This window comes from Ricinus communis, chromosome 8, assembly GCF_019578655.1.
Source record: "Ricinus communis isolate WT05 ecotype wild-type chromosome 8, ASM1957865v1, whole genome shotgun sequence".
NCBI classification, from domain to species: Eukaryota; Viridiplantae; Streptophyta; class Magnoliopsida; order Malpighiales; family Euphorbiaceae; genus Ricinus; species Ricinus communis.
In genome coordinates this window covers 13175283-13191853 of record NC_063263.1, presented here as the reverse complement: position 1 = coordinate 13191853, position 16571 = coordinate 13175283, and the positions used below count along the sequence as shown (strand labels likewise).

Sequence of the window (16571 nt, the reverse complement as noted above, 5' to 3'; positions counted from 1 at the left end):
GTTACACAGAATAATTACATTTACAGGTCCTCCTTTCTTCATAACATTATCATACAAACCGGTTTTGTATCATTCAATATGCACCTTCAAGAATTTTAAGGTTTTAATTTCAAGTTGCGTCTTATATAGGAGCCTTTTTACATTTCCATATTATATGGTGATAAGGCCTCTTACGTTGGAAACCAATTGCTTATCCGTATCACAATAACAGTTTATATCATCCCAATTGAGATTTTGAATGGATAACAATTTAAGTGCTTAATCTTGTGTCGTCTTTCTTTTTCTTTTTGCTATGCTTATTTGGCTCCGCCCCTTTTTATTATATATATATATATATATATGTATGTATGCACGTCTGCTTGCCCAGATAACTAATGTTATTTAAGTAAATATTATGACCTAAAATGATGAGATTAAGTATATTCCATGGGTATTAATTTGATTATATGGTGGATGAGAAGACGGTTAATTCTCTTTGATTAATCTTGTTAACTATGACAAATTTTGTTTTACCTTTTCTCTTTGGTAATTATTAGTAATGGTTTGGTGCAAAGCTCGTGCCTCATCAATTTAAGGCCACAACTATAAACAAGCTTTGCGTCCTCCAAAGGTCATAGAATCACATGCCACACACACACATATATATATGCCTTTTTTTTATGGTGTAATTTAAATATTTATGAGTTTAAAACATATCGATATTTATTGATTGAGTGTATTGCCTCATTAAAAATGTTGTTTTATTCTATTAAAAGTAATCATTTTTATTTCTTTTTTAAATTTAATGCGGTGATTCTATTTCTATATTGTCTCTAATACTTCTCTTATTGTTCAGCAGTACTTTCAATTTATCATATGAATAGTTTCCCTTAATTTGTAAGTTTATTCAAAATTTTAATTATATGAAAGTGGGTTTCGTGTTTTTCTTTTCTTGATAAAACTGAGAAAGACAGTTTATCATTATTTATTTGGTCATCATGGGGATTGTATATTCTTAAATATAAAAAAAAAAAAATGAGATGAATTTGATAACTTATTACACAAATAATTATTTAAATATATTTATAATATTTAAACAAATATGTAATATTAATGAAATAAATGATCACATATACATGAGCATTTGGGATGCATGTTTAAGTTATTGCTAACTAGGTTTTCTTTAGTGGAAAGAGCTACTTTGAGTTCTATCTTTTATATACCAAACAAAAGAATCTCAATTTTCAACTACTTAATTAAGCCCAAAACTCAAACACACTTAGCTTAGTAAGCACATGATGTAATTGCCACTCAAATTATGATGGAATCTCTATCACTTTTCTATAAAATAAAATGAATAAACAAAATACACTTAATAAATACTCAAATATCAATGGAGTCCAATAATTATAATATTTCAGATTCTGTTATCCTCGAAATTGGGTCAATCTTTTCTTCTTTGATTGTTGCCTACTTTGACTTGTTGAAATATGTTAGTCAGTCACTTGTGAATTAATTATGATGGGAAACTTTGTTTTTTTTTTTTTTTGTATTTTTATTCTTATCTTTGAAAAATAAAATGGGGCAGACACATAGAAGCATAGTCACATTAAATAGATTATTAAGCTAACCCAATTAGAATTGGAAACCCATCACATGGCATGAATAGGAACCCTACAGATCCTGTCAGATTCAAGTAACCTTCATGTTAATCAGACAGTTTCTTTTTTTTTTTTTAAATAACTTATTATTATTAATATCATTTCGAGACCCTAAACGGTCGGAATATTATTCTTATATAAAATGAAAAATGATTAATATAAAAAACTGTTGATTTCAATAATTAAATACAAGATATTCAGTGTAAATCAACACTTTGTAATAATGTCCCGTTATCATGTCAACTAATGATTAAATTTAATGATTGGAGATTATTAATATAATCAATAATTATTATTTTGAAATATAACCTGTGACACAATCATGTTCACCTTATTAATTAATAGCACATTGAATCTCTCTATTTATGTGCAATAAAACAAAGAAGAAACCTTGCCTGTGGTTCCCCTCCTGTATAGAGGCTGAATAGCATTAGTACATTGTTCTATTCTATATTTCATTTTTGACAAATGATTATCAGTTAATTCTTATTTTTCACACAATCAGGCCATATTGGATATTTCTTTATAAATTCTTTAAACATATTTAGGGTCTTAAAATTAGAGTTATTGATATATAGCTCTTAAATTTTCTTTTATGCTATTCTTACAATGAAATAGAAAGAAGATTTGTGCAACAAAAAAACAATTAAACAAACTTTTAGATCATTTTCATAAGCCCATTTTGCTATATGTCATTATTGAAATACTCATATAATTGAAAAAGGAAAAAAAGAAATTATAGAACTTGAAGAAAAAGGTTCATAGTGAAAAGGGCATTGCTAGAATAATTAGTAGAGAAGACATGAAAAGAAAAATAAAATAGATAAATATAACTATTCTACTAATGAATATTATCCTACACATCCTGATTTAAAAAATAAAAATATAATTACTAACAATTATATTGATGGATTAATATATTATAATTTTAGAATATATAATATATTCTTCACTGCGATATTAATTAATTTATTATAATTTCAGATAAAGGTAGAATACATTAGAAATATTTCTTATACATTTTATATATATATATTTTTTTATATTACTATCTCTAATAGAAAAACATGTCTTGCATATTTATTTCATTTGTCTATTTTGGAAGAAAGAAAAAACCCAAATGAGCAATGGAGTTTGGTTTGTCAATGAACACCAACTCTGAACCAATATTAAACAAAATAAACAAAAACTTTGAAATCATACATACTGCTGTCTCATATTACACTAGTTTCTTGTAATATAATATAATTAATAAAATTGCATGATTTTGGACCAACTTCTTCATTCTAGATGCCCAGTTAATATATATTATTTATAAGAATTTTATCATGAGAAATGGAATTAGATTTTTATGTAAATGATTAGGGTTTAAGCCGACCTAGGGAAGGATAATACAAATAATTCTTGAAATTAAAAAAAGTAGCTCAGCAAACTTCAAAATATGTGCTCTAATGATAGAGGTTAGGTGTTGACATGCTTAAGGGAAAAAGTCTCTTTGATTTTTTAAATTTATAATTTTTTTATATCTTTATGTGCCACTTTTATATTTCTTGTGAATTTCTCCATTTCTGCTACCATTATAATATTACTAATTTTTTTTTTAAGTAATTTATCATTCAATTAATTATTAGATGCTACTATAAATTATTACAAAAATTTTTTAAGTAATGTTTTCATTCTCTATAAACATAAAAAAAAAATATGTGTTAATTTTATTTATCATAAGTTTGTTTGTTACAATTGGATGTATATTAAATAGCTTACTAAATGAAATTATTATTAAAATAAAATCATAAATTTTGATCATTTTAATCATTGTGCTCTTTTTATATATATTTTTAACTTGTTTTGTAATTTTAGGATGAAATATAAATTTTTTGATTTTATGAGTGTTATATTAACAAATGTTATAGTATTTGTGGGTTTAGCTATCCTTTGTTAATGAAAATCTGATGATGTATTAAAGTGGTATAAAAAATCACAATTTCTAGAGAGAAGAACAATTAAATTAAATTATTGTTTTTTTTAATATTTAATTCTATATAATTTTAATCATTCACTAATAAACATCTCCACCATAATGATAATGGTGATAAGAATAACAAGTTTAAAAACATCTTAAAGCAAACATGCCTTAAAAAGTTTTAACCACTATGATAAATAACACATAAAATATAATAGAAGAAGAAAGTTTTCTTTAAAAAAATAAAAAATAGAAAAATAAAATTAATATTTAATAAAATATTAATAAATGTAATGTGATTAATTAAGTAATAGAATGAAAAGAATATTATAATACAATCTCTATCAATTTATTTCATCGTTATACAAAAATTATATAATATTAATATAATATAATTTAATTTATATAATTAATCTAAAATAAAATAATTAGTTTTTACTGATAATTGAAATTTATTTGAATGATACTGATATTCGGCGATTAGAAATGGCTATATATTATATTAATAAAAATAAATAAGAATATAATATATTTTAAAATAATTATAATTATTAAATTCTATATAGATAGATATTAAAAATAATTAATTATCTAATACATGTAATAATAATTGAGAAGTGGTCAAGAGTCTATAAAAGGGCCCCACGTACCCCACCCCACCCTCTATCAGCGAGGACCAATGAGTCCATGCATGGGTGCGAGTCTCGATTAGCCGAACTTCTTTCTAGGGCAGATCCCTCAGCCAAGTGGGCCTCCATGGGGCCCATCTGATTCGATAAAATCCGGAATAACCGCTTGTCCTGTCTGGTCCCAACACCCAGCGCATTATGTGTTCTAGATTTCCTTACCCCTATCATATGCCGCCACGTCACCGTTTCCTTAACAAACTATATATTGGATTTTTCATCCTTCCACCTTCAACACGGTTTTGATTCATTTACCAATATGTCCCTCGATTTTTAGCTATACCACATTACTCTTTTCTTTTTAGCAACTTTTCAAAAATATCCTAAAATAAAAAAAATATATATTTTGTTGTTTTTCAATTTTTTCATTTATTTTTCAGATGTTTTCGGTAATTTATCCAGAAATAACCAAAATAAAATTAAAACCAATTAAAATCATAAATTTGGAAAAAATAAAAAACTGTAATTTTTAATATTTTAACACAATAAAATTTAAAAATTATAAATTAATAAAAGACCAAAACATATAAATATTTCTAATATTTTTATTTTTTTCCACTGCCCTTTTGTACTTCAACTATAATTTAGATCCTCTCATTGATTTTATTGATTCCACGTCAAATCTAGAATTCAAACTAAATATTTTTGTTATTTTGAAAAATTCTAATACTAGTAATAAGTCTGTTATTCTTAAATTGAGATTTATGAATTCATAATAGTTTATCTCATTTATTTCTATTTGATAAAAAGTCCAATCGATGACAAGGGTAAGTAACCATTTTTCTATACTATGATAAATTTTAAAGTAAAAACTTTTATTTTTAATAATAAACGATGTTATCACTTAAATTAGTTTGTCAAAATTGTACAATTTCCTTTGTGCATGCCTAACATGGACGAACATGGTGTTTGAAATTTTGAAACAAACAAAGGCAAATACAATGAAGAAAGGCTACCATCAAACATCAAGTCATGTCCTTGGCTATGACCACACAATTGTGGCTACGTTGATTCGGTCATTTGAAGAGAACGAAGAAAAAGAAAAGAACATGGACATAAAAAAAAATATGCTGTTTAGGCTTTGTTTGTTATTATTCAGAAACAAAGGCTTACTTGGTTTCTATTTTCAAAGTCAAAATTAATTTCTATGATTTTTTAAATAAAATTTCATTTTTCTGTTTCCAAAAAAAAGGTAAGAAAAATAAATATTTATATTTATAAAAAAATGAGCAACGAAAAGTAAACAAATTCAAAATGTACATTGGGAGTTTGGCAGGCACTCAAATATGAAAATTGTTGGAAATGACCCAAACATAAAATGAAAAGAAAATCAGGTATTTACATAATTCCGATCTGTTTAATCAATATATCACAAATTAACGAGTTACTCTAACGTATATGATGTGTATAGTATCTTTATCAAATTATAACCAATCATATTATTTACTAGTTATTCTATTTATATTGAATAAACAAATTAATTTGCATTAAGCAGTAATTAATAAATAATATTAAATTAATATTGCCACTATACATTAATTTTATCTTTAATAATAAGGGTGCAATTAAGAATTTTTTAAATATATATCAATAATAAGCAGTCTATGAAAGAGAAACTAATGGCTTAATAAAACAAATTTGTATTTGGTTGATGTGACCTGATTATTGAAGGGGTCTGACAAAACACAGAGCACTAAATTGATATGGCATGTGAGATGCTGAAGTACAAAGAAAATCCTCATTGGCAGGAATTTGGGTTGGTTCAATACCAAGTCAGAATTATAATTACGTCCATCTTTATTTATATAATGTGATATAAATATTTTTTAAATTATTTTTTAATTATTAAAATTAAAAGAAACTAAAATAAATAGACAATAATTATAATAAAAGAATAATTATAAATTTATTTTTTAATTTTTTAATTTTAATTTTTAAATTATTCTTACTTAATTAAGTGTATGAATCTATTAATTTAATATATTACAAGTTAAAATAATAATTTAATTTATTTTACATATAAATTCATCATTATTTATAATTTATTTATTTATTTTATTTTTAATTTTTTTTATGTTCTATTTTGTATTAAATCTTCTTCTAGCACTAAGAAAATATTGACTTAAATTTTTTTTAGTTTTATTTATTTGTTAAAAAAAGAAAATCTATTCATTGTCTTTTTATTTTTAAAAAATATTTTATTAAAATATTTAATATCTTATGATTTCTTATTTTATTATTTTGAAGTAAAATAATATTTTTTATTTATTTTTTGAGGTGAATGTATGAACATAAAATAATAAATAAATAAATATAAAATAATAGTGCTGAAAATGAAAAAAACAAGAAAAAATAAAAAATATGATATTATTTTAAAAAGAAATTAAGTTAATTTATTATTTAAAATAAGTCAATAAATACATTAACATGTAAAATCGGCTAAATACAGTATATTAACCATGTTAATAGATGTAATTTCTTGATTAAATAAAATATAATTTAGATACTGAAATAAAAAAAAAAAGTATAAATTTTATAATTTTTTAGGATAAAAAATGGTGAAATTAGCTAGTTATGGATAAACCAATAATTAATTCTGACATGAGTCTTTGCACGCGTCTCACAACAAGTCCCACTTAGTCTTCAACTTCATATCACGACTTTGTTAAAGAATCCACCTTTTTTGTTTTCATCGTATTAAGATGTACATTGACCTCTGTGCCCCTTTAAGAACGACTGATTCTCATTTCTAATATTTATTTCATAAAATCTTATTCCAAACTTAGAATATGATTATCCTTAATAGAAAACATCCATTCCCTTTTTTTTTAATAAAATTTTTTTAATTTAGCATAACAAAATGGAACTATTAAATAAATAAATCTTAAGAAGATATAAGTTAAGCTTAAACAAAAACTAAACAACTGACAATAGCACGTCAAGTTCTTTACGATAGATAATCATAGGTATTTATACGGTGTTATTTTTCTATTTTTGTTTGTGCTTATCTCCTAGAATTATTGGTTATGAAAAAATTTGAATAATATAAATATAGTTATATTTTATATATTTATTTGGTTGGATATAGAATAGAAATTCAATTTATTTATTGTTAATATTTAATTATAGTTAAAATTTTATTTTATAATTATTATATGCAATAAAAGTAAATTTGTTAAGGTGCACGTTAAGGTTCATAGCTTCCAACCCCAATCATATAAGAAGATAAATTATTATAAAAATTAGAAACGCTGAGAGTCAAATATAAACACAAACTTTAATTTCAAAGTGTCCCAAATAAACACGATTACCCTTGCACTTCAAGTAAAGACAGGTAGAATTCAAATTCCATTAGTGGTGCTCGATTGATTAAATCGCTTTTATATTATTTCATCAATTTGAATGTTGAACGTAAAAAAATCTAATTTTTTTTCTTATTTCAATCACAAATTAAATATATTCTAAATTTTAAAATTATGAAGCTCGGTAAGAGAAATAAAAATAAAATATGAATAGATATTATTTAAAAAAGGAATATTTTATTTTATCTATGAAAAGAAAGAAGCAAGAATTTCCCGATAAGGTGATTGTGGTGTATTCAGCAAATTAATAAAAATATGCAGAGGAAGCAACTTGTGCCCACTTTCTCAATAGAAACAGAAAAACAAAACTTTGATCCGGGGGAGTATCCCAAGGGATAAAGGACATAAAGGTCATTTAGCACGGGATCAATACGCATGCTATGGCGTCGCCGTGGAATCAATACGCACGCTCTTCACAAAGTCTCAATGAACCTGTCTCTTCCAGGTAACATCTAGTCTCCCATTTCCTTCAGTCCACCGACTCCGCCCTTAATTCTTGTTAATTAATTTCTTAAAAATATTTAACATTCCTATATCGCCCAAATCTAAAATGATTATATTACTAAAAAATGAAAAAGATAATTAATTATTATATTATTAATTAAATTTAAGTCTGATTTTATCAGTTGAATTCTAATATTTTTAATTTATTTAACTATTTAGGCTCTCTTTTCTTGTTAACAAAGTTAAAAATAAAATATTGCTAATGAGGTGCTTTATTTGACTATATATAATGGACAGTATTGGAACTTCTTCAAATTCAAATGATAATGTAGAAATATAATTATTTTTTTTTGGAATATTTTATGTAGATTAATAAGTATATTTTAATATAAAAATAAAAATAAATATCAAATATTAAGAAATATAAATAAAAAAATATATTATTAAGTAAATCGTAATTTTATAAAAAAAATATTATACTCGATTTATATCAATTTTATAAATGTCTTGATGAGCCAAATTATTTTAATATCGATTTAATTTTTTTTTCTCTACATCAATCATGTAGAGAAAATTTTTAACATTTCTATAATAGATGACTATAAATTTTTTAATAAACACTAATATTTATTTATTAAAATTAATTAATAATAAAAAATTCACCCGATTTAAAAATAACTGACTATGAACTAAGAAATAAAATATTAATAAAAACAATAAAAAGATAAAATAAAGGCAGCTATAATTTTCTTAATCATATATAATGTAGAAATATTAATTTGACTTAAAAGGATACATAAAAAGAAATAAGTAAAACAGCTCATTTTCTTCATTCTCTTTGAAAATTCTTTAGAGCACATTAATATTCTATAAGATTCTTTTATATAAAAAGATACTCGCAGACTAATTTGCACTCCCTCTTCTTCTTCTCTCACTCTTACCATTTTCATACTCTTTTAATCACGTCGTCGTGTTTATAATAATCGTATTATTGTTATTGTTACTTTATAATTATATTCTACAAGCGATTTTTGTAAAACTTGCATATTAAAATTCTATGAGATGCCCTAATGAACTTCTTAATTCATATTGAATTAATAATTTTTTAAATATTAAATTATCTATGTCAAAGGTCAATATTATAAAATAAATATTTATCAATTCGTTTAGGTTGAAAACTCTTAAAATTTTATATTATATAAAATGTTTGGTTTTAAGTTTTAGACTATCATATTTCAATTTTTATTAGATTGACTGATTAATTAATTAATTGTTTAATTAGATATATAATATTTACAAAAGAACTTGTGCACAACTGTTTTTTAGTAGTAAAATAAGATATTTTTAGGGGTGGACTGTTGATTTTAAATCTCACCGATATAATAATAATAAAAATAGTCACCATTAAAATTTTTAAAAGTCTAGTCCATTTGCTATAAATGCATTAAAATTGCAAAAGAAGAAAAAGGAAAATTGTTTTCGTATACAGAGGTGAAGATAATATAGCAAGACAGGTAAACCAAAGAGCAAAGGTTTAATTTGGTATTTCTTTTTTATTTCCATCTATAAAAGCTATTATTTTAGTTTTGAGTTTTTAATTAAAAAAACAGCATATATTATTAATTCTTGATTTTAGATAATATTATCTGTTTTGAATAAAGGAAAAGAAATATGAATTTTCTTGGTTTTGGTTATTCAAATATTATTTGTCTTTTAGAAAATTTTAATTAAAGTTTTGTTATCTGATAATATTTGGGGAAAAGGGAAAAAGAGGTGGGTTTGGTTCCGTGTGGGATGCGCGTCAACAGAAGGAAACGGCCGTCAGAGAGGAAGTTAACATGTCAACAGCAACAGTTTTCAAAAAAATACGATAAGGTGCGGGTGAGCAACAGCATACGTTTTTTAATTTCAGATTTTGATTACTGCCTTCTTTCCACCATTTCTTACCTCTTATCTTTATTTCAACAATTTAGGCAACTATTTGCTGCAATCTCAAGGGCCACTCTTATACAAATTGCTATCTCATAATTATACTATTTAGGAAATTTCTGCTATTTTGTATATATTTAAAATCTTGCTCAACTGATAATGATTATGTAATTCAAATTTCTATTTTTATATTAGGTCAGATTTCGTATTTATAAATAAATAAATAAATAAATAATTTTTTTAATGTAAATTGAGTATTTGCATTGGTGTCACGTCTATTTATCATTAGGATTTTATCGGAAAAAACTTTAGGATTGGAATCATATCATATCATGTACCAGTAAGAATGAATCAATTTTTAGAAGCGGTACACGTCAGATATAACAATGAAAGTGCAATTTTGACCCTGGTCTGATAACACCCACCCTAAAATAGTAATTATAGATAATAAGAAGAAGACTCAAGAAAACCCGGATGGGCACGTGACATACACGTGTCCATATTAAACTATACAAATATATTTATTTGAAAAATTTTCAACAGTTTTATTTATTCTTAAGAAATTGCAGTGCTGCTATATTATTAAAAAAAAAAAAACAGAAAAAGAGAAGATGCAATGGGGTATGTATATGAGAATCTTAGGCAAAACGAGGAGAGAGAACTAAATCAATGCTTACACGTGTCGAGATCAGGTCCGTTGATAGAAAAAAAGCTCACTATCACAAATGATGAATTATGAAACTTCCTTATTCTTTCCTCCCTTTTCCTTTTGAAAAAAACAACCCCATAAATAAAAAAGTGTTGTATATCGCGAGATATAAAACCTAACCCCCAAAATATCGCAACGAGAGGTAGCAACTTGAGCGAAGAAGCCTCTCTTGGGGAGGGAGAGGGAGAGTACTGCTCCTCCTCAAAAACCGAAAGAAGGGTCCCACGATAACACAAGGCCACGCGGCAACTCGACGCTGATTAATGCTTACCAAAGGGAATCTTATTAGTTTACGCCTTTAAATTAAAAAAGTTTCTAATGATAATAATTAATTATATTTTCTTCTTTACAATTATATAGAAACAGGAAAAAATTAAAAGAGAAATTAAGAAAAAGATATTTAGTAAGGGACCCACGGAGCCACAAGTAGCACATACCTCATCATTTTTCCCCTATAAAAGGCATCTTCACCATTCATGCAATTCTCGCCAAGTTGCACCTTCGCTGCACCTCTTCTTTAAACGCATTTCTCCAAACCCTAATTCTCTTCCTTCTCTCTTCAATTTTTTTTAATTTTATTTTAGCCCAAATCTCAGATCAGATCTGCATGGTTGTGGGTTATTCCGGTGCATAGATTGTGATTTTTTTCAATTATTTTTTCTGTTGTTTGTTTGGGTTTTGAATATTAAAGCTTTTTCTTCTGAAGGTGCGGGATTAGAGAGAAAAGTAGTAGGGTAAAGAAAGCGGAGGGATCATACCAATATCAATAGATCTACTACTGCATCTTTTGAGGGGGTAGCCGGGGCCTCGGCCTCGGCGGGTTTTAAAGCCCCCATCTTTACAAACTCAAGAGAACAAAACCATTCATTTCTAACCGACACTTAAATTAAGAAAATAGAAAACCTTACCTTAACCTAACTTTTTCAGATCGCAGCGCACGGAATAGAAGGATGTCTTCCCTGGCTTGTTGCGTAGATTCTGCCCTTGCGCCTCCTGGCTACGCTTCCAACCCGGGGGATAACACCTCCTTCTTTCCGTCGCCGGTCGCCTTTTCCGGCGTACCTCCAGCACCGCCTCCAACCACCACCACCACCAATTGGTCACCTTCCCTCTCCGCCGCGCTTTACAAGCTTGACGGATGGGGTGCTCCATATTTTTCTGTCAACTCCTCCGGCAACATTTCTGTCCACCCGTACGGTGCGGAGACCCTGCCCCACCAAGAAATCGATCTCATGAAAATCGTCAAGAAAGTCTCGGATCCTAAATCCCTTGGCGGACTTGGGTTGCAGTTGCCGCTTATTGTTCGCTTACCCGACATTCTCAAGAACCGGCTCGAGTCTCTCCAATCAGCTTTCAATTTCGCTATTCAGTCTCAGGGCTATGATTCTCATTACCAAGGTGTTTATCCGGTCAAATGTAACCAGGACCGTTTTGTTGTTGAAGATATTGTTAGATTCGGATCTCCATTCCGATTCGGGTTAGAAGCCGGGTCGAAACCGGAGCTTCTTTTGGCTATGAGCTGTTTGTGCAAAGGAAGCCCTGATGCGCTTCTTGTTTGTAATGGGTTTAAAGACGGAGAGTATATCTCTTTAGCTTTATTAGCTAGAAAGCTCGCTTTGAATACTGTGATTGTGCTCGAACAAGAAGAAGAGCTTGATTTGGTTATTGGCTTAAGCAAAAAGATGTCAGTTCGGCCTGTGATTGGAGTTCGTGCAAAGTTAAGAACACGGCACTCGGGTCATTTCGGGTCAACTTCGGGTGAGAAAGGTAAATTCGGGCTAACAACGATCCAGATTTTACGGGTCGTGAAGAAACTCGAAGAAGCCGGAATGCTTGATTGTCTTCAATTGCTGCATTTTCATATTGGATCTCAAATTCCTTCAACATCTTTACTTGCTGATGGTGTAGGTGAGGCTGCTCAGATCTATTGTGAATTGGTCCGTTTGGGTGCTAACATGCAAGTCATTGATATTGGAGGTGGACTGGGTATTGATTATGATGGATCCAAATCTGGTAATTCGGATCTTTCTGTGGCTTATGGGCTTGAAGAGTATGCTTTAGCTGTCGTTCAAGCTGTTAAATTTGTGTGTGATCGTAAGAATATTAAACATCCTGTGATTGCAAGTGAGAGTGGCCGTGCTATTGTTTCTCATCATTCTGTTCTAATATTTGAGGCTGTATCTTCGTCTGTGGTGTCTAGTGCTGCAGCTTCAATGACTTCAGCTGGGTTTCAGTATCTAATGGAGGGGCTTGCGGAGGAAGCTATTTCGGATTATAGGAATTTAACAGCTGCAGCTGTGAGAGGTGAGTATGATACTTGCTTGCTTTATGCTGACCAATTGAAACAAAGATGTGTTGATCAGTTTAAAGAAGGTAGTATCGGTATGGAACAGTTAGCTGCTGTTGATGGCTTGTGTGAGTTAGTTGGTAAAGCAATAGGATTATCGGAGCCAACTCGTACTTACCATGTTAATCTATCAGTTTTTACTTCAATTCCTGATTTCTGGGGGATTGACCAGTTGTTTCCGATAGTCCCGATTCATCGATTGGACGAGAGGCCACTCGTTAGAGGGATTTTGTCTGATTTAACATGTGACAGTGATGGGAAGATTGATAAATTTATTGGGGGTGAGTCTAGTTTGCCACTTCATGAAATTGAGGGAGGTGGTGGTAGGCGGTACTACCTGGGGATGTTTTTGGGCGGGGCTTATGAGGAGGCGCTCGGTGGAGTTCACAACCTGTTCGGTGGCCCCAGCGTTGTGCGGGTTTCGCAGAGTGATGGACCACAAAGCTTTGCAGTGACTCGCGCCGTTCCGGGCCCGTCTTGTAGTGATGTTCTCCGGGTTATGCAGCACGAGCCTGAGCTCATGTTCCAGACCCTCAAGCATCGGGCCGAAGAATTTTGCCATCATGATGAAGACAGTGATGACGGTGAGAGTGATCATGGAATAGGCAATGGTGCTTTAGCTAGCAGCCTTGCTCAGTCCTTCCACAACATGCCTTATCTGGTGGCTACTTCATGTTCATTGACTGCTTTGAATAATGGTGGTTTCTACTACTGCAATGAAGATGCTACTGATTCTGCTGCTGGTGAGGAAGAGCAGTGGTCCTACTGCTGTGCTTGAGATATTAGCGTCCCCACCAACTCTTATTACATATGTAGTTGGTTGGTTTGTGCTAGAGGTCGTCGTGTTTAACTTTGTTTGTTTTCTTATTAATGTTGATTCTCAATTTACATTTTTATCTTTCTATCTTAAGAGCAAAAGATACAGTCTTTTGCATTTTGTGGTTGAAAGAGGGGATGGGTAAACCGAATAATCCATCCTTTTGTACATTCGGGATCTTGTTCCCTCTTTTTTATTGTCTCTTTTTAGTAGATTTTTCCAAGAAGTGTTTAGTTCTATTTCAGTGCCTTGGTTATTTTCTCTGCGCATATTCTTTTCAAGTTCGATTTTACATAAGCTGCTCAACTGAATGGCATATTCACGTTGCTTTTTTGAATTGGTTTGAGTTTTTTTTTGGTTTACTTCTGATCTTGTGTAGGGCCTTCCTATGGGTGGTTTGATTGGGTTATGCAGGAAGAGAATAAATGAAAAAGGTAATGGGGGTGCCTTGTCTTTTGTGGAAAAGCTAGATAAATATAAGATTCTGAAATCATGTTTTGTGGGGTTCAAGCGTCTTATATATTGTCTCTGAGTTTAACGGAGTTTGGTACGAAATTCAGACTTAACTTGCTAATCATGACGGTTGGAGATTTATTTTCTTGTGGTCGCACATGCTGGTTGGCCTTTTTTGCGCATTCCGTTGTTTAGATAGGCTTCTTCCAGGGGTTTCTATCAAGTTGACCACAATTATGTGGCTTCTAGCTAGCCTCATGGCATCTTGTGGTCAAAAATTGGATGTGGTGCAATGCTAGTTGTGTGTGCTGGATTAGAAATTTAGTAACGTTAAGAAAGCAGGCAATGGTTGGATGTGAAACACACAAATGATATGACAGTGGAATTGCAATTTAATGTGAAATTTGTACAAGAGTGCAAATGCATTTATGAGATGTCAATATGTTTGATAATTTTCATGTGCACGGAAGAAACTAACTGATTCGGCTGATATATGCTAATTGCAATGAATCTTTGACTCTTTACTATTGTTCTATGTGCTTTCTTTCCAGTTGATTCCTTTGGTTTCCAACAAGAAAAGAAGGAATTATATAGCTATTGTGACCTGAAAATTGTGGTACAACATGAGAAAGTTATCTTGAAGAAATTAAAAACAGTTTCTTTCTTTGATATACATGAACTGTGTTTGTTTTATATGTTGTAGGTTCCATTTGCATAGTTTTGACAGATGCATATCTTGATGTGCATGAGTCTTGAGTTTTGTTTAAGCAGTCCTTTCTGATTGCACCAGCTTCACCAAATATTTTGCAGAAAACTGTAATTACGTTGCAGAATAACTACTGTATGGGAGCTATGTATTTTTCTTTTGATCCACTCAATAAAAAGATGGGAAGAACTTAAATAAAAAAAGATAGGGGTAGTTGATTCTAGATGTAAAATTCAGTTCTCACTATAACAGTTACTTATTTCTTTACCACCAGAATAAGCATTTAGAAACCTGAGGTCATGGCTGCCAGGCTGACTGAATTATCATCACAATCTTTCATTTTCTTTTTGTTTCAGGATATGCCTGCCTCACCGAGAACCTTCATAAACTACTTTTTCATGTTTTCTTGTAGCATATTACATATACCACCTGTTTTAAGAAAAAACTGAAAAGCTGATCTTTTAATAGAGATTTTGGTGGGGTTTCTATTATATTCTAGGACCAATAGTATGTCTGGCATAGGGCTACATTTTGTTTTTGTAGAATCTTTGTTTGATACAATTCTTTCAACATCAGCTGAGAGATGTGTTAAATTTCTGATTAGAATATTTCATGGGTGAATATCGTTACTGTGGCTGTCCATCTTTCAGAAGCTATCATGAGGCAATGGTTCTTTGTAACTTCAGTGCTGGATTTATGCTAATGCATTGGGTTTTATCTATTCTTTTAGATGATAAGTCATGTTTTCCATCAATTTCACTTTGCACTCTATTTGGAGAATAATGGCAGGATGGTATGCATGCCTTGTAAGTTATAATTTTCTTTCCGTGTAGTGCTTGGGCTTCAGTGGACCTTATTCTTTTTCCCGAATTTTCCCAGATGGCATGAACACGCTAATGATAATTTGCTAGACTGAACAACTTCCCTTTACTTTCCTTAAAGAATTTATCTGTGGTGAACAAAAGACAATTGCTGCAGGACAATATATGCTAAAGTTTATTATACCATGCAAATATCACTTCAGGCACTTGTTAGCGGAAATGGAGATTTTAAGTTCTCTGTATAGATAAGGTGTCTCTATAGGAATTGCTTTTGTAAGTAAATAATGGCCACCAAGATTAAGATTCTGTCTTTTGCATGTCGCTTCCTGGTTTTCTCAATATAACTTTTGAATTCTGATTTGTATAGTCGAAGCTAGATATCACAGCAAGGCACTTTTCAAATTATATTCGCAGAAGTGGCTGAATTCTGAGTTACAGTTGAAGAGGAGTCTTGTGACCATCTTCGAGTCAGGGCTCAGAATCCGGTGAGTGGATGGATTTACTTTGTGTTATTTGATGGGTATAATCTGCTTGCTATAACTATCATACTTTGTCGTTTGGTTGGTTTATTTAACAAAATTGTTTCGGACAAATGTTCTAAGTTGCATTAGAAATGTTAATTCATGGTGGTTGAATGTGAATCATCATATATTAAATACCTATTCTGCCTGTTTTTATCTGACATGAATTTTGG

At 29.8% G+C, this 16571-nt stretch overlaps 1 protein-coding gene across 1 annotated transcript; it reads left to right on the top strand.

The window, feature by feature from the left end:
- Window positions 1–11209: 11209 nt before the first annotated feature.
- LOC8284381 (arginine decarboxylase) lies at window positions 11210–14141 on the top strand. The gene has a single exon (XM_002512958.4). The coding sequence runs from the start codon at window positions 11684–11686 to the stop codon at window positions 13856–13858; it is 2175 nt and encodes a 724-aa protein (XP_002513004.1). The 5' UTR covers window positions 11210–11683; the 3' UTR covers window positions 13859–14141.
- Window positions 14142–16571: the final 2430 nt, after the last annotated feature.

Excerpts from the sequence above, each read along its gene's own strand:
- LOC8284381 (XM_002512958.4), top strand. The coding sequence starts at position 11,684 with ATGTCTTCCCTGGCTTGTTGCGTAGATTCTGCCCTTGCGCCTCCTGGC.